We start from the raw sequence: 24,958 nt of genomic DNA on the forward strand, positions 1-24,958 counted from the left end.
GAGATGCTTCTTGGCTAGGGCAAATTGACATCAAACTCAGAGCAGTAAACAATAAAACCACTTCTCTCCCAGTCCGGAGGCTGAAGCTCAAGGTCCAGACACGGGCTGGCTCCTCCCTGGGCCCCTCCCCTGGATTTGCAGACATCAACTTTTCCCTGCTACGTGTCTGTGTGCTTCCCTTCTCTCTCCTCCTCTATAAGCATGCTACGCGCTAGTCCTAGTGGGTCAGGACTCAGTCCCGACCTGAGTGCACCTTGATCGCCTCTGTAACAACCCCATCTGCAAAGACAGCCAATTCTGGTAGCCCTGGGAGAATGACTTTGAAATAGTAATTCCTGACGAACACAGAGCAGCCCACGACTCTGGGCTGTAGACCTTAACCTGCACAGCACCTCTCTCTTAAAAGCACCGGACTGGCTTTGTTTCTTGTCACCAACAAGGGACGGATGAAAAAAATGACAGAAGGAGCAAGGTCCCTCTGCAAAGGGCTGTACGTTTGCACGCTATGCAGTGCTTCACACGGCTCTGATTTTAACTCATTGCACCTAAGACTTCTTGAGGGACCCTCAGAGCGTTAAGGGTGGTTTCCTGCTATGTGCATCACTCTACTCAGAAGCAGCCAAGTGGGAGCTGGAAAGATGGGGAGTATAGTGTGAAAACCACCGGTCCCAGCCCCAGGCTTGCACACAAGACACCGCAGCAGGGGCTCAGGAACACCTACTCGCCTCCTCCAGGAGCCCCTGACTTGACTGCACGCTCAGACGGCTGGGGGGGGGGGGGCTCTTGGGGGACACCTTGCCCTGGATGGAAGGGCTCAGCGGATGTGTGATCAAAGCAGGTGCCAGTTTGTTTTCAAACCTGTGCTGGAGGCGGGACGGCCTTACACCATGATTGTGTATGTCAGGAGGATTAACCTTGTGGGTTATCTGGGGTGCAAACAGACAGTGTGTTTAACAGCTGTCTCTAGGACACGTGCGAGTCTGGAAATACAAGGAAAGACCCGAAAGCTGTGTGGAGCTCAAGTATCCTTGGATTTAGGGGGCGCGCTACTTACACAAGCTAAGAAGGGAAGACATCCAGTCACTAGGACAAGAGCTCGGAGCTTCTCAAGTGGGCGGTTCAGCTGCACCTAACAGGAGCACTGTTTGCTTCAACTCCTCACCAGAGAAGCGACCGACCAGCCAAGCATGGTGTTGCATGCCTGTCATTCCAGCATCCTGGCAGGCTGAGGTAGCAGGACTGCAAGCACCAGCCAAGCCTGGAGAACTCAGGGGGTTAGCAAGACCTGCCTCAAAATAATAAACCAAAAAAAGAGAGAGGTGGTGTGCTGGGGATGTAGCTCACTGCATAAGCCAGTACCACCAAAAGACAAACAGAAAAGACGGCCTAGTAATGTTCTTTTGTGCTCTTATTTTATGACTTATGGTTAAACTTACGCTCTGTGTGGGATATGAGGGTAGTAACACAGCAAATGAACTGCTACATGCCTAACTGAATTATGTGTCCTTGCATTTAAGACTGCATTACCGCACCTATTCGAACAGTTAGAAATCAGCTTGGCTGTTCTTCCGAACCTCCCTACAGCGACTTAGACAGCCATGACTGTCCAAAGGGTCCGTCGGACAATTCAGGCCACTGTTGGACTTCCTGCAGCCTGGATTCCCATCCCCTCAATGCGCACCCCATGTGTTGAGGGCCTCGTTCCCAGGGTGTGTTGCTACCCAGAGATGACAAGACCTTTAAAGAGGCAGGGACCAGATGCAAGTTTCGAGGTCACTGGGACTGTTCCTGGAGTGGATAAGGGACCCCCAGTCTTTCTGCTTCCTCATTTGCATCGTGGCTGTGGTGTGATTGGCTCTGCACCCCCATACACTCTCACCCTCACGGGCCAACCACGGAAGCACTGGAAATCCCAAAGATGAGAGCCTGTGTAAATAAACCCATCCTCTTCAGATCTGTGCCACACAGACAGAAAGCTATTGTGGGGCTAACGGGAAAACAGTACACAAGCTTTACAGGTGTGGCCCAATAGACTAAGGATGTTTCCAGTTACAGCCTCTTGAAGACGCCTGCTAACGCAGCATAAGTTTGCAAGGACGATAAGCAAGAAGTAGAAGTTAAAAGGGGAGTTTTTTTGGGGGAGGGTTATGAGGATGGAACTCAACTTCGGGTTTGCCAGGCATGCACGCATACTGTTGAGCTAAACCCCAGCTCTAAAGGGGAGAGTTTTGAATCTTCAACTTGTGCTTTATATCTTTTTAAAAACCCAAAGCGAACAGGAGTAAACTGAGAACATGAGAAGCCCCACCAGTGGCCTCAGGGCTGGTAATCTGCCACACCAGCTCTCGTGCAGGTCAGAGCTTCTCAGCAGAGTAGAGCACGCAAAAGGGCCAGAACCCAGGGACCCTGGTAGGAGCCTCGGTGCCGGGGAATGGAATTGTGTATGTGGAGTGCCAAGCTGGTCCCCAAATGGGATTTCCCATCACAGACCGGAGGCGGTCAGGAACAGCCAGGAGAAAGCCCACGGCAGGTACAGGAAAGTTTTTTGAATACGGCTGTGGGTATTTCCTCTTCTGATATCTCCATCTAGGGAAATGTGAGTCCTAACTAGCCAGGCACGCCCTGTGGACATGAGTTGTGGGCCTCCTTTGTTTACACTCTAGCTTGCACTCTGATGAATGACATGATCAGATGAAGCCACGGACCCAAGTGATCCATGCATGAATTGGCGAAAACGCATGTCCACGCATAGGAATATAGAGGTGGCTCTGTATGAATATATATGCAAATCCCCAGCTTGCCCTTGGCTGTGCTGACAGCTGCAACTCCGGACGTAATGAGAGGATACAGGGACACGGGAAGGGGCAGCATATCCCCAGTACCCTCTCAGCATTCATTAACGACATGTAATGAATGACACCTGCAGATCACAGGGCACACAGAACCCGAGAGCTTCCTTGTGGGTGACAATCTCACACTCGCCGCAGCACCCTGAAAGGAGGGCTGGAGCGACGGGGGCCAGCTGCTGGGGCTCTGTCGGGGCGCCAGTGTTTGTGCACATGCTCACACAGGTGTTCCTGCAGTGCTGCTTTCCTGTCAAGGTGTGCACCGGGGCGGCGGCATGCCAAGGGCTAAGGCACCCGGAGCAGGCTGCGGAACCAAGGTTTGGCGTGGAATTCGCCTTCAACCCTGGAGAGTGAGGGTCCGCTATGTACCCAGCATTCCACATCCCTCCCAGAAAGAAGCCTGGAGCCCTGCACCTGCTGAGCCGGCAGCTGGGACCTCTGCAGGCAGTGAATTGACTGGATATAGCACAGGCCTAGGACCAACTCTGCCCAAGGCCAAGGAGGATCCCACCCAATTGTCTTTTCTACCAAGCCCTCCTGTCCCTTGGGTATGACGGACATCACCTGGCAGTGGAGAAATCTTTATAGGAAGAAAACTGGGGGTGTAATGTTTAGCACAGAGTATCCCCATGGAGAGGATTCTCATCCAAGAATATCCCAGGGGAAGGGAAGGAGAAGGAGGAAGAAGAATAGGAAGTGGAGGAAGAGAAAGAGAAGAAAAAGCAAGAAGAGGAAGAAGAGGAAGAGGAGGAGGAAGAGAAGAAAAGGAGGAGGAGAAGAGGAGGAGGAGGAGGAGGAGAAGAACAGCCACCATCTTCTCAAGGTGCGGGGCACAAGTCCCGATGGCTGACCTTCCTTTGGGACCCTTCCCAGCAGCTGCCCAGCTCCGCGTGCTGGGTGCGGGTGCCCACCGTCTCCTCTGGCCTCTAACCCAGCCTGCCTGAACTCTCCCTCCATCTCTGTGTACTTGGCCGTCAACTCCGCAGCCCGAGTCAGGCTTTGCACCTTCTCTGGTCAGCCCAGAGGACCTCAGGGCAAGTCAAGCAGCTCTCTGCTCACCTCCCAATTGCAACCAGCTTGTTTGGAAAAAGGGTCTTCCCTGATAGGATGAAGTCACAGACCTGGAGCTGAGGTCATTGTGTGTCATTTAAGTGAGGCCCTGGCCTGATGGCGAGAGCAGGAGACAGTGGACGTGCCTGTAACTGCAGCTACAGTGGCAGGCTGAGGCAGGAGGAGGGCATGTCTGAGAAGAGCTTTGGCAATTCATAGGATCCTGTCTCCAAATGGGATGGCAAGGGCTGGGGAGAGGACAGCCCCAAGCTCCCAGGGCTCCGTCCCCAGTGCTCTGCCAGCGGAGAGCGGCCTGCAGACGCTGGAGGCAGGAAGCCAAGGGCCAAAGGGGAAGCCTCATACAAGGCCTTTGGAGGGAATCTGGCCCAGCCAACGTCTTGGTTTTGGACATCTGGCCTCCAGAACTGCAGCCCATGTCCTGGGAGGTACCAGGCTTTGTCTGCGATGCATCAGGAACCAGGAGGTGGGGAGCGAGCAGGACTCTGGGGGCCTGGGGGCGGGGTATCTACCAAGTGGGTGCAGAGAGAGACAGGAGACCATGGAGCAGGTGTCACTTAAACACACAGCTAAGGTTGATCCTAACCTAACGCGGGCTCAGGCTGTGGACACCTACTCTCCATGAATTATTAACGAGGTGAACTCTGATTTGCCAAAAGCTCTGCATTGGTACCGTGCCCCGGGAGGGTCTGCTGAGGCTGTCCCCTGTGCCTACACTTGACATGCGTCTCATCGAATGGGACCAGGACGGCTCATAGCAGCCACCGAGCTGGTCCTCTGAAATAAGAGGAGAAAGTGCTGGTTTCCATGGCCTTTTCCAACCAGCTCCCCAGGTGGAGCTGTCAGGGTTGCTCCCACTAGGTTCTCAGCAGCCAGGACAAGCTCCTTCAACTCCAAATCCCAAATCCGATCAGGACCGGACCTGGATGAGGACCCGGACCTTGTGATCTCACGAATGCCATGTTAAAGCAAATGAGAGTGTCCTTAAGGGTCGTACTGAAATCAGCAAAATGTTCGCTTCCTAACGAAAGCCATGCTTATTTGTGGCTGGGACAAAATATAAGTAGCAGTCTCTTGTTCGCTTTCCATCCCAAGGACACACCTGAGGTAACTTCTTTATAGAGAAGAGGTGTGTTTCGGGAGTGTTTTAGAAGTTCCTGTGCATGAGCAGGGAGACAGACTGGTGTACCGAAGTCCGGGCACAGCAGAAGCCAGGGCTAGGGTACCACCATCTGCGTGAGGAGCAGGACCCTGATGACCTGAAGACCCCTGACAAGGCCCCAAACAGGTCCACTACTTTCCGATAGTACCTGGCTTTTGCCCCGGTACGGCAATTTAGCTTCACAAAATGTTTCAGTGATGATCAAGTAATTTAAACAAAATGAAGCCGAGCAAAGCCTGAAACTCTGCTAAAGCTATGGAAACTGTAACACATGCATAGCGAACCCCCAGCACCCCAAGGACAGTGACAAAACCAGATGACACAGGCCTGAGCTGGCACCACCCTGGGATGTGAACACGGGGAGCTCCACGTTCCTCACGTTAGGCAAAACCCACTAAACTCGACCCAAGAGTTTTGCTCCGTAAAGGCTCGGGCGTGAGCACACACCCTATGTGGGGCACACTGACTCCTATTACGACCTCTTCCAAAGCACAGGCCTCTACCCTTACTTCCCCTGACGAACTTTGGACGCTTGAGAAACTCCAGGCCAGGTCACTCTGTAGACAGGCACGGACCCTGGAGGCGTCTGACTGCCTCTACCCTTCTTACATAACACCCAAAAGCTCATCAAGGTTCAAGTCACCCGAGGCTGGTGGCCCCTCAAGAGTTCCCATGACACGCTGCCCCACGCTTGGCGGAATGCAATCAGTTCCCCTAGTCAAAAGGTGGCCCCAGGCACAGGCACTGTGAAGGCACCTGTGTCTCTCAGCGGCACGATACCAGGGTACTGTGTGGACCTCCAGTTCCCTTCTACCCTCCACGGATGGCCTAAAGGCCCTGGAAATCGGGGATCTATTTTTACCAGTCCCCCTTGACTGCAAATTGGCGTTCTGTGAAGAACCGCTCCCCAGATCACGTTACAGGCATGTGTCTTCCTTCCGTCGTGCAGGATATTAGTCCGACAGCTTTTAATTCTTCTGTTGTAAATGGTGGCACTATGTCTATACCTGCAGAAGGGGACATCTCTCCCCAAGCTACCCCCCAGCTTTGTGTTCTACTAGCCTGCACCTGGGAGAATCAGGGACTCCTTTCCAGGGTCTTGCACCCTTTCCCTGGGAGAGAGGTGGAGAAATCAATTACTCAGTCACTGTCAAGAACCCGTGTGTACAGCTCCTCCGTGCAGGAGGCAGGACTACGTTGGCATAGATGCACGTAAGTTTAAACTATCGAGTTTATCTCTTACAAAGCAAAGTCAGGCACTTGCATTTGCTATTAATAAATCTGTGCTTTCCTAGGAGTCCTGAGCCATGTGGCCCAGGCATCCTGATGTCACCCAGAAACCACACACAATCCTCCATGTACACAGAACACCAGGTGGGAACGATCAGACAAACCTAGAATGGGAACAGTCTCAAGGCAGCTAAAGACAGGCTACATACATAACACCCATCAGGAACTGTGGGCCAAACGACAGAAGTGTCGGGCTGAGTAGAGATTCTTCATGTCCAAATTTCAGTGCAAGATCTTTTTGACCGTCCCTCCTTCCCTTCTTCCCCTGCTCAAAGTGGTGCTTGCCTACAGCACACCCTTACTGTGTGTGTCACCAGCAATTACCGACTCATCGCAAGGACCACGCTTTAAGTCCCAAGTGGACTCTCGGACACCTGAAGGACCCATTCTGCAATCTCCCCACCCCTGTCCCCAGCACCTAGCATGATATTTTCAGAACAGATAGACAAGTCAATCCATTCACTCCTCTAAAGCTGTGGTGCACTCTGCTTCAACTTAAGTGAAAGCAACACAGACATGCCTGCCTTGGTAGGATGTTCTGCGGGCTGCAGGGTGCTGGCCTAGAGCATGGACCACTCCAAAGTCCCCACTGAAGAGAACCTCTGCAGCCTGTGAGCAGAGGGTCCGGTGACTCAGGGGCACTGGGCGTCGAGTGTAGCTCTTGGCCCTGTGCCTCCAGGTCTGCTGCAATCTCCAATGCATCTGTGCTTTCCCTGCATATGCAGACTATGCAGTCTAGGGGGTCCCAGGAGTCACACAGATGTTGCTCTGCTCCCTCCTCTGTCTGGGTGGCTGTCTCAGATGCACTACGTTTTAAACAGAATGTCATCAAGCACAGGAGAGCGTGTGCCTTGGCCCAAGTACCAGAACTCATAGAATAAACAGAGTCAATGGGTGTCAGGGGCAACCCTGCACCCACAGTGTCAAACAAAAGCCCCAAACTTGATCACTGCTGGTGGTCATCGTGGGTCACACCGAGGGAGGGCAGAGAATAAAGAGCATGGGAAGGGAGGCAGTGATCTACTGTTATGGGCTAGATCTTACGTGCCCTGCTCTCGTGCTGAAGCCTTGGTCCCCACCTGACAGGGCTTTCGGGAGATAGTGGGATCTTGAGGAGCTGGAGCCCGTGCAGGAGGAGAGCTCACCCTTGGCCTTCTTGTCTCTCTGCTTCCTGTTCACCAGAAGGGAGCAGCTTACACTGCCCCACCCTGGGGAAAGCAACCACGGACTGAAGCCACTGGAACCGTGAACCCAAACAAAGGTCCCCTCCTCCTATGGGAATTATGGTAGTCTTCTGTCCTGCAGAGACCAACACATCTACTCAGCAAACTCTGCTCACAGCGGGCTCGTATGATAGCCCACCTGTGCACAGACCAGGCGAAAAAACACACCTCTCTTACTGCATCTGTTACTACTTTCCAAGAAAATCATCACTCGCAACGAAAGGGGCACTTTTCTAACCTTAAATACTGGTACGAAAACACAAATACAGCCCCATCTCCTTGGCATTAAAACCCTAAAAGACTGTGACATCTTAAAGGCTTCATTTCTTCTCACTGGTAAGCACTTATACTTGATGCTGGGAATTTTATATTCAAATTCACCTCGGTGAGGTACACCCCCTTGCCTCCTGCCTACAACAGGCTGTTGTCTTACTTCAGGCTTCTGCTACAATAAAGAGTCTGAGACTAGGTATTTGCAGACAACAGAAATGAATTGCTTACAGTTCTGCAGGTGGGGAAGCCGCAATCAATGCGCCAGGACCCTGTCTGCTCCATAGCTGCTACCTCCTTGCTGGGCCCTGGCATGGCAGAAGGACACGCAGGTTCCACAGGATTCTCTTAAGAGAAAAGTCTTCCCATCTGCAAGGACACAGCTGTGGTAAAGAAGCTGTGTACTTTTTACCACCCCTGGACTGGGGATCTGGGTTCAGTATAGGAGTTTGGAGGAGACACCAGTCATAGAAACCACGCATCGCTTTTTGAGCATCTCATGGAAAGACCTGACAAGTAACCATAACCAGGAAATGTACACGACTGTTTCTAGAAGGAGACTGCTTTGTACAAATTGCTTTAAATCTCCGTCTAGCCTTGACAAATGACAGAGTAACTGATACTCAAATGATACGGAAGAAAAGAATCAGAATAAAGCTCAAGCAAGCATAGAAAGGAGACCAGTAAAATCCTCTCCCACCCAGCCTTTCAAGGAGACAAAAGAACAAAGTACTTGTTCCAAAAATAACAAACAAGAAAGTGATGACCACTCTCCTCTGATTCCACCCAGTTTGCATGGCTCAGATTCCAAATAAAGCCACACCAAGAGGAACAGGAAGCTGGGACAAAGAAAAGGAAGGACAGTATTTCATACCTGCACTCTAAAATCTGCTAACGTTTCAGTCTCACCCTTTCTGGATCACTGGAAAGACAAGAAGGGTGGTCCTGGGCCACGAATGGCTAACTAGAGGAACACACTTCAGGGTGAAATGGTCCTGGTCCGTGAGAAGACAGAATCCCAAGGATGCTGAGCCCTGCAGGCAAAGCCTTTTCACTCATATAAAACAGAAGCTCGTCCTCTACCCCAAACCTTCCAGTTTGGGAAACAACTCTGCTCCTCATTGATAGGTCTGTAACAAGAGGAAGCTCTGGATGCCTCTGTTCCAAGTCTGGCCTCTCCGTCTCACTGATCCAGGTAAAATAAAACCAAGGGAACAGTTAGCTGCCAGGAGAGCAAGAGTCAAGGCACACTGGGAACCAAGCAGGGCTGCTGCCTTGATTTGCAGACCAGGTGCCACGATACAGGCTGGTGTGGGGCTGGGATTTCTCCAAAATCAAGAGCATGTGGTCACCGTGTTGCCCTCTACCAGCATTTCTGCAAGATCCCAGGCTGAAAGATCGTTCAGTGCCTTCTTTGGCACGTGCCTGCCCAGCAGATAGGCCAAGATTCTCAAGAGCCCAGCCTGGACTGAACAGCATGATGACGAGGTAACTGGAACTAACTAATGTGAGCAATCCTCATCTCCACGCTTAAACCTCAGAGGGAGCACAGGGGTTCAAAGAACGCAGGCGCTTGCTCTTCCCAAAATTCACCCAGGGCTTGGCTGATGTTAAAGAAAGCCACACTATTTGGGTCTTTGACTTTATGATGTCTGCAGGTTGAAAGCAATAGCCCAGGCTAAGTTAAGGTGCTCGTGGGGGACCATGCTCACGCACACACGTCCGTGGGTTTCTGTGGAAGGATGACACATCAGCCCCACCACTCAGCCTCTCAGGGCCAGACACTGTGTCTACCGCAAACGCCATGCCTCTGGGCCCTCGAGGCATCTCACACAACCTGCGAGGTGTGGCAGGCTCTTCTACCCTGTCCTGAGTGCCCACACTGGGCAAGAAGGCAGCCACATGCCAGCACAGGGGCAGATAACAGGGCTCTACCCCACCGTAGGATGCTGAGACAGAAGCCCGGCCAATTACTGCCATGCTGTATTCAGCTACCTCCAAACTCCAAAGATTCTTTCCCCTCCCAGATTTTTCTTATTATGGAACTCAGGACCCTGCACTTGCCAGCCGGGCGCAGTGCCCCTGAGCTCTACCCCCCTGCCACCTCTACTTTCTGATGATTTTAAGTAACTGTATCAGACTCCCGGAAAACACAGTCTGATGCACACCGCAGGTGACATGTATCCAAACTGCAAATTCTGAGTGTTCATGAAACACGCATGCTACCTCCATCCACCACCCTCCCACTATGGCCGTTACGGCACTGATTAGGGTTCATGGCCCCAGATTTAAAGGCAGCAACTCATCTGATGTGGTGACAGAACACCTGATAGGACTTGGAGAGCTATGCCAACACCATAAATACTGATTTGAAGACCCAGTTCTCTAAAACGGGGGTGAAAAAACTCCAGCATTTTCTTAAGTGTGGGCCAGATAACAGATTTCCGGGAACATCAGGTTAAACTACATCAAACCCATTTCATCTGAATGCTTTTGGTTTTTATATTCACTCTAGATGACCAAGGTCTTCTTTTAAAGAAACACAGCCTTGTCTTTTGTCTTTTCAGTGACATACAGATTAGCTAATTTTTCTAGTCTGGATATTCAGATATTGACATATCTGTCATCTTTCTTCTTCCTTTGAGATCTTGTCACTGTTTTTAATTTCAGTTCCCTTTGCCCACTCTCTGAGTGACACTTGAGGCACAAAACAGAGAATTCACGGCTGGTTAATGGATACCTTGTGTGAAGTTTAGGAAAAAAAAAAAAGATGACTCTGAGCCGGGTTAGGTGGCACCTCCCTGTAATCCCAGCCGTTCAGGATGCTGAGGCAGGATGATCACTATTTGCAGGCCAGCCTGGGCAGCCTAGGAAGACCCAGTCCCAAAATAAAAACTGAAAAGTCGGTGGTGTAAAGCTCAGGGAGAAATGCTAATCTAGAATGTATGAGGCCTTTGGTTAGATCCTGGGCGCAAGCCCAAAGACTGAAAAAAACCCTGAATCCCAAAGTGTCTTTTCTGTTTAAAAGTAAAATTACCGGCATCATCTATTTCCAAAGCACTGTGAAGTGCCCAGTATTTTTCTCAACAGGTCTGCTAAAATATCCATTTTACTTCCTCATTTTTCTCTGATTAATGCACTTTCCCTGTAATGTAAATATTTCCCTGTGAAGCTATTTTATTTTCAGTTTCGTTCCCAGAGATGCAGGGGCCTGGGGCTATACTGGCCATCACAGTGTCCTGAGTAAAGGTAATAAAAAGTTCCAAAGCAAGAACTCTTTAGAAACTGGCAATCTATCACTATCTGAACAGATACATTGAGCGGAGGCGGCCCCAAGGCGCTGGCACACATTGGTCACTAACAAAGTAGTGTGTGTTTAAAAAGCTGAGTTTTACAGGAGACATCCTGTGCCACAGAGGATGCAAAGATAAACTTCTGGGGAAGTCCTGTGAGATCTGATCCTTTCACAGGCGCCTAAGGGGTAAGGAAGCAGAAATAAGACAGAAAATGAGGGAAGAGGGAAACGAAAAAAGAGGGCCATAGTTTTCTGCCTTATTTTTGCTAGGTTTTTTTTTTTTTTTTTTTTCCCTCTAAATGGCGTGAATCAGTTCTGGGACAAGATGAGAGGAAATGGCTAACATTAGTTTCCTGCTTTATCAACCAACCAACCTACTTCAACTGCCCAAAAGACCCTGGCTGGTAGTGACTCCTAAGAAACTCAATGCCAGTTAAGCTCCTCTCTCAAGGGCTTGGCTACATGTGTGTGAAACCCAGGGTCAGGATTGTCCATCAAGCTCGTCTACAACTTTGAAAAATTTACTTGTAATGAGTCATCGTGGTTTGCATTAAAATTCATGAACCTCTCGGAGCAGGTTATCTGGACTCTTCCTCAGTGACTAAGAAATTTATTTGACAATTAAACTTCTTGCCCACCTGAGTAAGAAAATTCACATCTACAGCTCTGCTTATGAATCCCAGCAGCTTTTCAAATTCCAAATTTTGTACCCACATTAACTGCTCCTCCTAATGAGTGATTTCTGTGAGGATTTCTTTTTCCTGCTTGGGGATTAATCCGTTTTTATCTGTATCCTTAAAAGAAAAAAAGAGCCTAGTTTTTGTGTGCCATTAAAAAAAAAAATCAGTCTCATTACAGCTGAACAATTTGGAAATGTGATCTTGGAGTCCAAGGTCACATCCACAAATTAAGATGAGCAGATCATTTATTCTTAGCTCTAAATGGGTTTAGAATCACTTCTACACTATCTTCCTCATTAAGTGCTAGACTTTGGACAAACAGCTTTACAAACTCTCCTAGAGTCGCAATCTTTTGTTTTTAATTGGTCAAGTAAAAATATTTCCTCCTACCTAGCTGGGTTGTACCAGATGAAGCAATCACAATCATGTCAACAGTCTATAAACAAGGGAGTCTTGTTTATAGATTCAGGAAGCCTTCCACTAGAGCGGACCTTAGAACATATGTTTTGGTGCATTTATTCTGTAGAGGGTTTGGGCCGAGATCAACACTTTTGTCTCAGGAGTTTTTCAACTGAGTGTCTTTAATTCTTTGAATTCTGCGTGGATCCCTTTTTCTGGTAAAGTACTTTCCTGCTAGAAGTGATTGAGCTGTGGGGTACATCACTAGGAATCCGTAGAGATCAGTGTTTCTCAAACTTTCAGACACTTGGATTCCAACGCAGATTTGGACTCTGCAGGTTTGGGGATGGGGTGTCCTTTGGGCTAAAACTAAGCAAGGGTTTCTCAATTTCTGCCCTTCTAGGACTGGCTGAATTCTGCTCGCGGCTTGTTCCAGGGCTGAATTTTGCAAACACTCGGACTTCCCTACTTTGGCAGTAACCCCACCTCCTGAGTCCAGCTGTGACCCTGACAATGTTTCCAATCTTGCGTTCCCAGGAGGGAGGCCAAGTCTGCAGCAGGGATGCTAAGGTCAACTGAGAAGAACCCTCTCAGCAAAGGATGCAGCAACCCGCGTCCGCCCCCTGTAGCAGCCATGGAGCCAGCGGGCAGGTACCCCTGACTGTATTTTGCAGCTGGGGAAACTGAGGCAGTGCACGGATCGCAGTGGTCCCCCGAGGTGGCGGAAAAGGAGCGAACCACGGTGAGCGCGGAGAAAAGTTGGGGGAGAGAAGGAGGGGGAGGGGGGAAGGGGAGGAGGCGGCACTGGTGCCCGGCTGTGCACGGTGGTCTCCGGGGACAGCGCCCTCAAGCGCTGCGGCCCCACCGGAAGCGGGTGCCGGGGCCGCGTAGAGGCCACATCCACCGGCTGGCGGGGACATGGAACCGCGGGCGCTCTGGGATGCCGCCCCTCCGCGGCCCCCCAGTCCTGAACGCCCACATCCCCTATCTCGCGCCCTCCCGGGAACGCCGTCACCGGGGACTACCCACCCAGAAGCAGACCGTCCATGTCAAAGATGAGGTGAGTGGCACGCCGCGGTGGGGGCGCGGGCGCGGGCGCGGGCGCCGCCATGATGCCGGAGCTCTGCTGCGGTGGGGGCGGGGAAGAGGCGCGCGCACCCGCAGCCCCCTCCTACAGTTTTGCGCACGCGCAGTCTTCCACAATGACGCTACGCGCTCGCCCGTTCTTCCGCAAACCCGACATGCGCACGCGCACCTTACCCAGCGCGGCGTATGCGCGCTCCACGGGTGTCTCTCTGTGCGCCCCCGCAACGCGCTGCGCACGCGCACTCCTCGCCGTTGGTATTCCCGCGCGTACCCGGCAAAGCTACGCACGCGCGTCGTTGGGTTTTGGTCCGTTTTTGGTGGGAGCCACAGAGCTGAGCAGAAATAAGTCGCGGGAGGCGCCAAATAGGCGTCTGCTGGGTTTTACCCCCACACCCCTCCTTCCTTTCATGTTCTTGCTGTGCGGCTCAGCGAAGTGCCTTGGAGAATCTAGTCCTGTACTCTATTTTAGATAACAATACATGACCGGTTTCTAATGAGTCCTTTCTCATGAATTGGGAAAGGGCGACCGTAAGGGCGGTGCAAGGGGGCTATGGAGTGGATAGGAGTTCGCAAAGATGTTCAAAAGTGGCATCACAATGAGCCACCACTTTGCAGCCAAGAGATCTCGGTCACCTCTAGTAATGGTTCATCCAAGCCCCAGGCGCCAGGCCCCGGGCTAATTTCCATTTCCGTTTTGCCCACCGCTTCGCTGCAGCTCTGGACCAAAGCCTGCGGGGGAGGGGGAGAAGGTCTCGCTACGCATGCGCAGTGGCTAGCCTGCGTCTGCACCCCTGAGCTTCAAGTGCCCTGAGTTGAGCCAACCTGATTGCAAAGGTGGTGGAGAGAGCTGCAATGATTGCGGTCTTCAAAGTGCTCTACCCTTGTTTCCTGAATCTTTCTGGCCGCTCCCTTTTTATTCTTTAAAACATTTTTCCCATTTTTCCACACCTACCAGAGTACAACCTGCAAACTTTTAAGCGTACAGGTGCAACCTTTGGAGAAGCTAGCATAAAGAAGTTGCAGGGACTCGGGTGCTTTGGGGGTCTATTTTCTGATTAAGGGCCCTGAGATCCGATGAGGACACCCCTGCGTTGTGTAGAAATTCATCTTAGCGTCTGTGATACAGGGGGCAGCTGTAGGACTCAGTTTTTCCGCATGTGAAATGAACTTCTTAAAGACAGTTAGGCAAGGTAGGTGCTTGGTCTCAGGGCATAGTACGTGTCTGATAAAGTTAGGGCTTTTTAGAGCCATTGCAATAGAAGATTTTTTTTTTTTTTTTTTTTGACACAGGGTCTCACCATGCAGTTCAGGCTGGCCTTGGGCTCACTTTGTAGCCCAGACTGGTCTCAAATTTGCAAACTAGTTTGCAGCCTCCCAAGTGCTGGGATTGCAGGCATGCACCACCACACCGGCGATTAGAGATGCTGGTCCTTAAGGAAGACAGTTCATGAGCAAGTTTGTAAGGAAACTGTCACCCCAGTGCAGCCATTAGCCGGTTCCACATTAGTTTACTGAGCCTGCTGTTAGCAACATGCCCCAAACTGAGTGACCTAAATAAAAAAAAAGGGATTGGCTCCTACTTGTAGAGGGGACAAGCCCTAGATTGAGATGACTGCAGGATTAATTCCCCTGAAAGGCTGTCTGAAATGATCTATTCCAGGTCTCTGCCTTTGCTGGTGTGTGATTGTCTTTAACGTGTATCTAGTCCTGTCCTTGCCTTGATTGTCTAAGAACACTGTCATGTTGAGTTAGGGTTATCCTAAAGACCACCCTTCAGCATACAGACCGCAAAAGGTCACGTTTGGAGGTGCTGGCAGCTGAGAACTCCAGCAGTGCTTCTCTGGGGGATCCCTTTGGATCCATACCATTCCAGACACATTTGCAGGGGTTCTTACAGTGTGCTGGTACGCTCTAGCTGATGTCTTTAGAATTTTCATTACTAGTTCTTTTGCCGTTCTCTGGATACACAGATGATGAGAGAGTTCGTTTTGCTTTCTTCCAAAACAGTACAGCCTTGCTGACGTGTGAGACAAAAGGGATGCCAAAATGAAAAACAAAAATCACAGTGGTCACCTGTGTGCTGGAATTGACACCCATGTCAAGGGTGCCTGGTGCCTGAGAAAGCACATAGGAAGCTGCTTGACTTTCAAAGCTTCCTACAGACTTGCTGCAAAAATAAGCGAATCCATGGAGGTGTATGGTATGATAGAGACGTCAGATTTCCAGGATTAGAGATAGTTGGAGAGGGCTACCCTTGCATATTGTATCCATTGCAGCTCAGGGGAGACTCTTGGGAGAGAATTCACGTTGCTCCCTTTGCCAGGACTCAAAGTACTGGCAAGGGAATTTCAATTAACTGCAGTTGAAACAAAACCACATGGCAATTTCAGGAGGGAACAGAGAGTGTTCTCCTGGGATTCGGCTTGCCACAGACAGGAAAACCTGAATCACATCACCGTAGTGAAGGCTCGGTTCCCACATTCTGCCGAAATATCTCTTGCGTGCATGCGATGGAAGACATCTCTTCTCTTAAAAATAAAACAAACCTGAATATATGAGGTGTCTTGGTTATGAGCTGGATTGGAAAAGCATGATACTGTTCCCGTGATATAATTTGTATGCAAGTGACAAGTTATTCTTTAGTCCTTGTGCATGGTTAATCTTCCCTGCCACTTGGATTGGCCTGAGAGGTGCCTAAGGGATTAGGAAATCACACTTCTGTGTGTGTCTGGCTGGGTCTTGGGGTGCACCTTGGGGTTGTATCTTTTCCCTGGCCCCTTCCTGTCCAGCTCCTCCTTCCTCTCTCTGCTTCCTGGCTGACTTGAGGCCAGCAGGTGTCCTCCGCCAGATCCTTCCAACATGCTGTTTCTACCTTGGAGCCAGCTGACCACAGATTGAAAATCCCTGCAATGAGCCCACACACACCTGCCCTGCTTTGAGATGTGCCGGTCTCGCAGGTGATCCCAGCTATGACTAAGGCAGCCTTTCGCGATTCCCCATCACAGCCAAATATGGGCAGATCCTTCGTAGGAGTAGGATGCATTCCTGCCCATGAAGACTTAGATTGTTTTCCCTGATTGTGTTTTCTCCTTAGCACAATAGCATAGTTTTTCTGGTGATTCTAAACTGGAAGAGAGAAGATCCAGAAAACTCAAGTACAGTGGTGTCAAAGAACTTTAACATCACACTGCATCGTTTCTAATGCTACGCTTAAACTGAGACGCGTGTGGCCTGGAGGGAATTTTGATGGCTCTCCTAACCTGACAGGCACCTTTGGATCTCTCAACTTTCCCTGCCTTGGTTCTGGCTTCTCTGTGTATCTGTCCTCTCTTGTACCGGTTAAGCCGCTCCCCGCCCATGTTATCTTTGAAGTTCATCAGCGAGCACTTGGAAACTTTTCACTGACCCGGCAGCTTGTGGTAGAAAGCTGTTCCAGGAGGCGGGGAGAAATGACAGCAAGCCACGCCGGGCCGTCAGCCCAGGATCACAAAGAGAAGCGAGGGACCTGTATGCCCAGCCTGCGGTGCCAAGCTGGCGTGTCCGGGAGCTGTGTGGGACCAGTGCAAGCTGGTTCAGCACGTTTTCTGTCTGGGGTTGACTCTTCAGGGGGTTGGTCTAGGAACATCTGCTTGGGGTGCCGCGGTGGTGGGGAGGAGTTCATCATTCTTGATTCTCTTTACTATGTGAGTATAATCTGAAGGACTATCCTTCTCCTCTCCACTCCCCTCCTCTCTTCTCTCTATCCCTCTCTTCTCCTCTCTATCCCCTCACCTCTCCTCTCTCTTCTCCTCTCTGTCCAGCGTGCCCTCCTCTCCCCTGTGCTCCTGTCCCCTCCCCTCCCCTCCCGTCTGTCTCCTCTCTTCTCCTCTCCTCTGCTCTTCTCTCCTCTCTTCTCCTCTCCTCCCCTCTCCTCCCCCCTCCCCTCCCCTCCCCTCCCCTCACCTCTCCTCTCCTCTCTATCCTCTCTCCTCCCCTCCCCTCTCCTCTCCTCTCCTCTTCTCTCCTCTCCTCTCTTCTCTACCCTGTCTCCTCCCCTCCCCTCTCCTCCCCTCTCCTCTCCTCCCCTCTCCTCTACTCCCCTCTCCTCCTCTCTCCTCCCCTCTCTTCTCCTCTCCTCCCCTCCCCTCACCTCTCCTCTCCTCTCTATCCCTTATCTCCTCTCCTCTCCTCTCCTCTCCTCCCCTCCCCTCACCTCTCCTCTCCTCTCTATCCCTTATCTCCTCTCCTCTCTTCTCCTCTCCTCCCCTCTCCTCTCCTCTCCTCTCTATCCCTTATCTCCTCTCCTCTCCTCCTCTCCTCCCCTCCCCTCCTCCCATCTCCTCTTCTCTCCTCCCTTCTCCTCTCCTCCCCTCTCCTCTTCTCCCCTCCCCTCCCCTCCCCTTCTCCCCTCCCCTCTCCTCTCCCCCCTCCCCTCCCCTCCCCTCACCTCTCCTCTCCTCTCTATCCCTTATCTCCTCTCCTCTCTTCTCCTCTCCTCCCCTCTCCAATCCTCTCCTCTCTATCCCTTATCTCCTCTCCTCTCTTCTCCTCTCCTCCCCTCTCCTCTCCTCTCCTCTCTATCCCTTATCTCCTCTCCTCTCCTCCTCTCCTCCCCTCCCCTCCTCCCATCTCCTCTTCTCTCCTCCCCTCTCCTCTCTTCCCCCCTCCCCTCTTCTCCCCTCCCCTCCCCCCTCCCCTCCCCTCTCCTCTCCCCCCTCCCCTCCCCTCCCCTCTCCTCCCTTCTACTCTCCTCCCCTCCCATACCCTCCCCTCTCCTCTCCTCCCCTCCCCTCTCCTCTCCTCCCCTCCCTCCTTTCTCTCCTCCCCTCTCCTCTCTCCCCTCTCCTCTCCTCCCCTCTCTCCCCTCCCCTCCCCTCCCCTCTCCTCTCCTCCCCTCCCCTCCCCTCCCCTCTGTTCTCTGCTTTCCTCTCCTCTCATCATCCCCTTTCTTACCTCCTACTCTTTCCTTTCCTCTCTCCCACCTGTATCTCTGTCTCTTTTTTTCAGTCTGGGGGTGGCTCAGATTCAGGGTCTCGGGGCTGCTAGGCAAACACTCTCTCACTGGGCTCCATCATGCCATTTAAGTTTTATGTTTATTCATTTGTTTATTTTTGAGACAGTGGCTTACTGAGTAGCGCAGGCTGGCCTTGAAGTGGCTTCTGTAGCTTAGGCTGGCCTGGAACTCATGTCAGTCTTCCTGCCTCAGCCTCCCAAGTGCTGGGATTCCAGGAGTGCGCCACCACGCCTGGCTTTGCTCTTTAAATTCTAAACTCACCCTGAGCAAGTGAGATACAGGATATCAGAAACGCCTTCACAAATAATCACCTGCAGATTTGAGGTCATGACAAGAAACTTTTGGTACCAGGTTGATAGCTTTCTTATTTCCCAGGGGCAATATTTTTTGTTCAATTTTTTCTGAGATGAGGGAGCACACTCTGAATATATGAGGGAATGAGTGAGGCGGGTGCTGAACCCTCACCGTGCTCTGTAACACCCACTGCCTCCTGGGGTTCTCCTTCACGGGGTTAAGACTCGGGCCTTTGCCTAGGGACTCAGGGCCTCGGCATGCAGTTCCCAGAGCTCTGCATGGCTTCAGAGGCCGAGCAGCTGCTTCCCTCCATTCTCCCTCTCCTCCCCCACCCACTCCCTCTCCTTCCTGCTCTCGTCTTTTCCTGTCTTCCTCCGTGCTTCCCGACTCCTGGCCTCCCTCCCTTTCCCCCCTCCCTCTAGGATCTGTTATGGGCGGTGGTGCCCACGATGACCATGACGAATGGAGATCTTTTCTGTCTCCTTCTCCATGCTGGGAAGCAGAGGAGCTGTGCAATCTGTGTTCTGAATCCTCCTTCCTTGGTCACTTGCTTGGGCACAGCCACCCAGCATCATCCTTCTTCCGAGTGGGCTCCGTGCTCCCCTGAAAGACTCTGATCCCAGGTGGCCGGTTCCAGCCCTGAAGCAGCAGGTCCATAGCTTTTTGGAAGTACCTCAAAGATCATGGGCCGAATTAAAGTCTCCAGCATTAAAGTATGGTGGGTCAATTGTGGTTAAAATTCTCTCCTTGCCTCATAACCAATCATAGCCTTCAGCTCACAGGTAGTACCGGAAATACTCAGTTCCATAGAAATGATCTCTGGTTTCCTCTTCTCCACAAGCTTGCAAAGTAGGAAGTGCATACTTTATACAGAAATAAGAAAATGGGGCTGGCTTCAAGAAATCAGGCAGTCTGCCTCAGCACAGACCTCTGAAAATACACAGAAGACAGGGTGGGACATTAGTTAATTTTGTGTCCTCCGGAGCTATTATTATGTCTTCCTATATGTTTAAAATTTTTTCTGATATTGTTGGTAGTAGGTCTTCCAAACCACAGCATGCAAAGGCAAGTAGGAGGAGAATAAAACACAATATTGATTGTGCAAATAAAGGAAAATGTATTCTAGCAGCGTGGGCAAAACACTGTAAGGAAAACAAAATCTCCCATAAAGAACAGCAAGAAGAAAACAAAAGCTCTTAGACATGAACGGCAAGAAAAAACCTTGTTTTTTTTTTTTCCTTCTGTAGTTCAGATAATTATCTTGCAACCAGGTGGTTCAGGCAGTTTGTTCTGGAATGTTTTCTTGTTTACTACACTTGAACCCAAATCCTATGGGCGGAAGAGCAGAAAGCTAATTATACATCCTTAATCTCCAGTTTGAACCAGACCACAAACCCAGAAGGAATTCCATCCCCTTCTACATGGACAGGTTAGGTGAAAACTCCTATGATCTTGTGATCATGTTTATGGTGGTGGAATTTTCCTCTCCTTACTGGGGGCCACCAGATGACTTCTTGAAAAAAAATAGTAATATATATTAATTTCCCATTGAGCTGAGATCTTCACACCCACTTTAGAAATACTTGGTATGTCTTATGCTGAGGAACCTTTCTGATTTTCAAATTTGGTCTCACCATCAACTGTCACCCCTCAGAAGGAATCTGGGGTTGTGTGTATGGGGGGAAGTGGCCAACTCAGCAGAACACGGAACACACTGAAATAGCCCAGATTTGCCTTGTAAAATTCACAGATTCAGAACCTTTTTAAGCACCTCAAACAGTTGAGACTTTAAGAATGGCTATGGATGCATGTAAATTTATCTGTCCTGAAGCACACAGGTTGTAGCATATATATTTAATTGGGGCAGGTGAATTTAAGGAATAAAAAATCCTAGTCTCCTTGGGAGGATGCAGTAAAAGAATCTTAAATTCCAGCCCAGTCTTGGAAAGTTTAGCACATTTATGAGACTGTCTCAAAATAAGAAATACAAAATTGTCGTTCAGTGCAAGCACTCTGGATTCAATTCTCAAAAAAAATGCCTTACATATAATTTAATTTAAATACATTTATTTGCCCATACACACCATAGATCATGGTATGTATTAAAAAATTAATGTATGTGCTATCAAGAAATTGAGAACAGTTGTCATTAGGTGTAACTTAGTGTACTTAGTTCTCATAGTTTTGCTCAAAGAATTCTATCCTGCTACTTCCCTTACAAGTTGAAAATATTTTAAGTCAAAAATGCACTCATAGGTGGCTGAAGATTTAGCCCAGCAGCACAAGCACCTGCCTGCCAAGTACAAGGTTGTGAGTTTGATTCCTGGTACTCCCCCCGTCAAAAAAAATTAAAAGCAAAAACACATTCATTGCACATAATCCACTGAGCCTGATAGCTTACTCGAACCTGCCTTAAACATAGTGACGGAACTTGTGTTACTAACAGTTGAGCAAAATCAATTTTCTAATAAAGTATTGGCTATTTCCTGTGCTCTCACAGACACGTAGTATGTAGTCATGCTGGGATATAAATACACAAGACACAGGATGCCAAATAGTGCTTGCAACATACCACGGTGCAAAGTGTGGGTTGCTTCCGCCTGTGATCGTGCAGCTGCGGGCTGGGAGCTGCCCAGTACTGTGTGTCAGAGTATGGTACCCTGTGTCTCACCTTTGGAAGAAGACCAAAGCTCCGTCTTCAAAGTACAATTTTTCCAGAAGGTCTTTTGCTTTTGTGCCATTGCAACACAAGAAGAACAACATAAAACCTGCAAAAATTTTAACTTTATCACATGTGTCAGTTGTTTTCTCATCTCTGAGACACCATACCCACGACTCTAAGGAGAGCTTTATTTGGGCACACTGTTCGCAGAGGTTTCACCCCCATAGCTTAGAAATAAACCTTTACTTCCCTAATTTTGGGTGTCAAATATTTTGTACCAGCAACCAGTAAAAAGTGACCAAGACACCCACCTCCTCCAACCAGGCTTTACCTTCCAACATCACATTTAGCTGTAAACTCATCACAAACACATGATCCAGACACCTCCCAAAAGCCACACTAGGACCGAATGGGGTTTGGGGGGACAGCTAGATATAGACCATCACAATATGTCAGGGATGGTCTGTATGTAGATAAACGCACATGGTTATAAGACACCTGAAAGGTTTTTGTGTATATGATGTGTGTATGTATTTATACACAATTGCATTGATTCGAGAGTTGCAAACCAGGTTAAATAAAATAGATAGATCAGACAGGCACAGTGAATGTGTTTTTGTTGTTCTTTTGTGGGCACATTGCAACTGAATATATGTGTTGGCTGTTATCGTTATATGAAAGGAATAACATTTAAAAGCATATATTTCAGCTCAGTTTCCTAGGGCTATTTAAAATGCTCCGAAAGAATATTAGAGGCAATTAATTTCCATGGCTTTTTCCTCCCGGAGTAAACTAGAATGCCATTGAAAGAAAAGTAATTTACTAGGACTCAGTTTTTGGTTTAATAATAAAGCTATAACTTCAGACTCCAAGATGTACCTGATCAAGGAGCAAACGTGATTAACCCTGCTCAGAAGAGGAAGGGGAAAAAGAATCATTAAAACTCACAAATACCCGAAAGAATTTGGGCTCAAACTACTCAGAATTTTCCATCTTCTTTCCCAAGACTCAAGATAGAACAACAAGGCATGTTGTGTTAGTTCCTCCTCCTTATAGCAAAGACTGGAGAAAATCAGTTTACACGGAGAAAAGGGGTGCCCATGGCTTCAGAAGTTTCTGTTGCTTATCAGTTGACCCCTTTTCTTTGAACTTGGGGCGGGACAGCCCATCATGATGAGATTCTTTGGGGAGCACCATTCTGGGAAGTTCCAAACTGCGCCAGATGTGTTTCCATTTCTGAACTCAAGGATGAAGTCGCGTGGCCTGGTAGAGGTTGGTTGAGTGCTCCTCCCTGCTGAGCTTGTGTCATTGTGGGTGACACACAAGAGGAATCTGTCCACTGGCTTCTGCAGCCCTGGGTTTCCTTTTCCTGCTATGGGCAGGGAAGAACCCTTGCCTAAATCCCTTCTTGCTTTGCTCACAGGATGGAACTGTTTGCATGGAACTGTTTGTTCCTTGATTCTGGGCCATAATTATTAAGCCTTCTTGGTCTTATCTTATGGCTTAGCTGTGTGTTCGGTCTCGGAGACTCGGGCCTCTGCTTACTGAACCGAGAAGGATTGCATTTTAGGATTTTAGGATTTTCCATCAGCAGTGTCTATGTGGGCCTCTTTCTGGGTAAAAATTCAAATAAGAAAGGCACGCAGGCCGGATCCCAGGTAGGGTCATTGCCACCATGGAAATGCAAACCTTTGGATAGTTTCCACCGCAAGCAGATGCTTGGATCACACGCACTGGTTCACAGATCAAAACCCCTGTTTTTCAAGGTCTCAAAACATAATGTGTTTCATAACACCTGAAAGCAAACATTTTCTGTACTCTGAAAATTGCCAAAAAAGTAGCATCTGTTTCCTGGCCAGATCTGAAGACTTGCACCATTATTTCTAATCAGTAACCCCACTGGGAATGCATTCTTCTACCTCCTTATGATAAGAAGGCTGGTACCCCAGGAGGTTAAGCCACATTTCTAAGAGCACACAGGTAGCAAGCATCAGAATCAAGATGAGATTCTGGTCTAGCTGGGTTCCAGGTTTTCTTTTCAGTAGTAAATATTATGCCCATAAGAAATGATGTGCTGTGAAAGTATTCTATGTAGGAAATCTCCTGTGTGGATCTTTGGTCTTACATCAGGGCTATTTAGGAAGGGAGGATGGAGTTTGGGAACACATCTCTGAACCAGCAGTTCCCTTACCCCCGTTTTTCAGTGGGTGCTGTGTGATTCTCTTCCCCTCTGGCCAGTCACAAGGCTATCATGAGGGCCACTCACAAGGCTATCATGAGAGAAGTTACCATCTGATCTTGCCCTTTTTAGGGCACGGTGATGGAGTGGAAACTTCATTCTCAATCGAGAGTAGCACAGAATATTAAAAGAGAGGAGGCCACTAGATAAGAAAGTTTAATGAGAGAGCACGAGGGATTCACCACCAAGAAGGCTGTGGTGGCTCTCTGCAGATAAAGGGCTTGGATGGGGCAAGGACTCTGAGAGTTATGTGAGCTGATTTATTTCATGAGAGTGTAAGGGATTGGGTAAAGCTTCCATGCATGAGCTTTGGCAGAGACTTTTGGGAGGGAGAATCCACAGGGGCTTCTGGGAAGAAGGAGCTGTGCATTATCAGGGCACAGCTTTCAATTTTTGCCATGATGGTTGTGCCGTCTGGGGGTGTGGTGGGGGGAGGGGACCTAACGAGAGAAGACCTGGTATTTCACTTAGGTCTGATGCAGCTATCATGCGGGATCCTGGGCTAGGGGAATGTTTTGTATAGACTGCACCTCTAGAATCTGTCAAAGAATTTACATGATTTGATGACTGCTGTGCCTGCATGGAGTCTAAAGGGAGGCGTGGCCTATCGCCCTGTGTACTTTGGTTCAGCAAGATGTCCTAGCATGAGGAAGAGGAAAGGGTTAGTGGCTGAGAAGGACCACTGTGAGGGCAGGGAGAGAGGGATGAAACTGCTTGTATCTCAGGAATTGCTCAGGGGGAAATGCTGCAGGGTGACTTCTAAGAACTTTAAGAAAATGTCACTCCAAGGAAGGGCCAGCTTCTGCTTTGCTGAAAGCATTTCCTGACCAGGCATTAGAGCGCAGAACTTTCTGATCTTCTTCTCATTCTTTACCTTATGCTGCATCCTGGCCCCTGGGGGACTCGGAGCTACAACTAACACAGAGGCTGACAGACTGCGCAGAGGGCTTAAAGCTGGTTTCTGCAAGCCCTCCCTCCTGGGGCTCCCCAAACCATGCCCTCCCTGGAGTGGACAGGGGAGGAGAAGAACAAATCTTTCCTGAGAATTAGAACTGCAGAGATATGATATTGCTATAGACATTTCATTTTGAACTTTAAAGCATTCAGTGCGTAGCAATCTCTTGAGACATGTTGGAATTTGGACCACTAGCGGGTATAGGACATTTCTGGAAATAATAAATTCTATGGAGAAGAGCCTGGGAAGTCAAATGTTGCCTTTGGGTGATGTTTTGGGGCTGCATATCTGAATCATGCTAATTCCTGTTCAAATACATGTCAGGCTTCGGTGTACTCACTACAAAGAATGAGACAGAGGTTAATGATGGCTATGTTACATATTCATGATGTGGGTGCCTGCACGTACCAGAGGCACCCACAATAATGAAAAAGAATCCCAGTGTTGTTGGTAAAAGAGGAGCCATAGAAAGGAAAGTGCAGAGTTAGGCCGTCTG

The 24,958-nt window shown here is 49.5% G+C and overlaps 2 protein-coding genes and 1 long non-coding RNA gene across 8 annotated transcripts in view; 1 reads left to right on the forward strand and 2 right to left on the reverse strand.

Annotated features, from left to right (window-relative positions):
- Pudp (pseudouridine 5'-phosphatase) overlaps positions 1–13,422 on the reverse strand; it is a 56,768-nt gene extending 43,346 nt beyond the window's left edge. The window contains exon 1 of the mRNA XM_003462756.5: positions 13,263–13,422. Within this exon, the coding sequence (XP_003462804.2) occupies positions 13,263–13,344 (82 nt within the window). The 5' untranslated portion in view covers positions 13,345–13,422. The remainder of the gene's footprint in view (positions 1–13,262) is intronic.
- The window catches only part of LOC106025956 (steryl-sulfatase-like), a 210,672-nt gene that overhangs the window by 7,270 nt on the left and 178,444 nt on the right, over positions 1–24,958 (forward strand). The window contains exons 1-2 of one of the 5 annotated variants that reach the window (XM_063242779.1): positions 10,102–12,451; positions 12,771–12,975. The gene's annotated coding sequence lies outside the window, so the exon portion shown is untranslated. Of the gene's footprint in view, positions 1–6,787; positions 13,294–24,958 lie in introns of those variants that run through there. The other 4 variants (XM_063242777.1, XM_063242784.1, XM_063242778.1 and 1 more) reach the window with 4 other exon arrangements.
- On the reverse strand, positions 18,373–21,946 carry LOC106025964 (uncharacterized). 2 transcript variants are annotated; one of them, XR_010045389.1, is made up of 3 exons: positions 21,278–21,390; positions 19,828–19,935; positions 18,373–19,536 (listed from the first exon to the last, which is right to left on the reverse strand). It is a non-coding gene; the product is annotated as an uncharacterized LOC106025964 (long non-coding RNA). The 2 variants fall into 2 exon arrangements; XR_001199570.3 differs by lacking the exon at positions 19,828–19,935 and having other exon boundaries at positions 21,278–21,946.

Source organism: Cavia porcellus, unplaced genomic scaffold (genome assembly GCF_034190915.1).
Source record: "Cavia porcellus strain 051 isolate PalLab524CR breed Dunkin Hartley unplaced genomic scaffold, mCavPor4.1 scaffold_33, whole genome shotgun sequence".
In the NCBI taxonomy this organism is placed as follows: domain Eukaryota; kingdom Metazoa; phylum Chordata; class Mammalia; order Rodentia; family Caviidae; genus Cavia; species Cavia porcellus.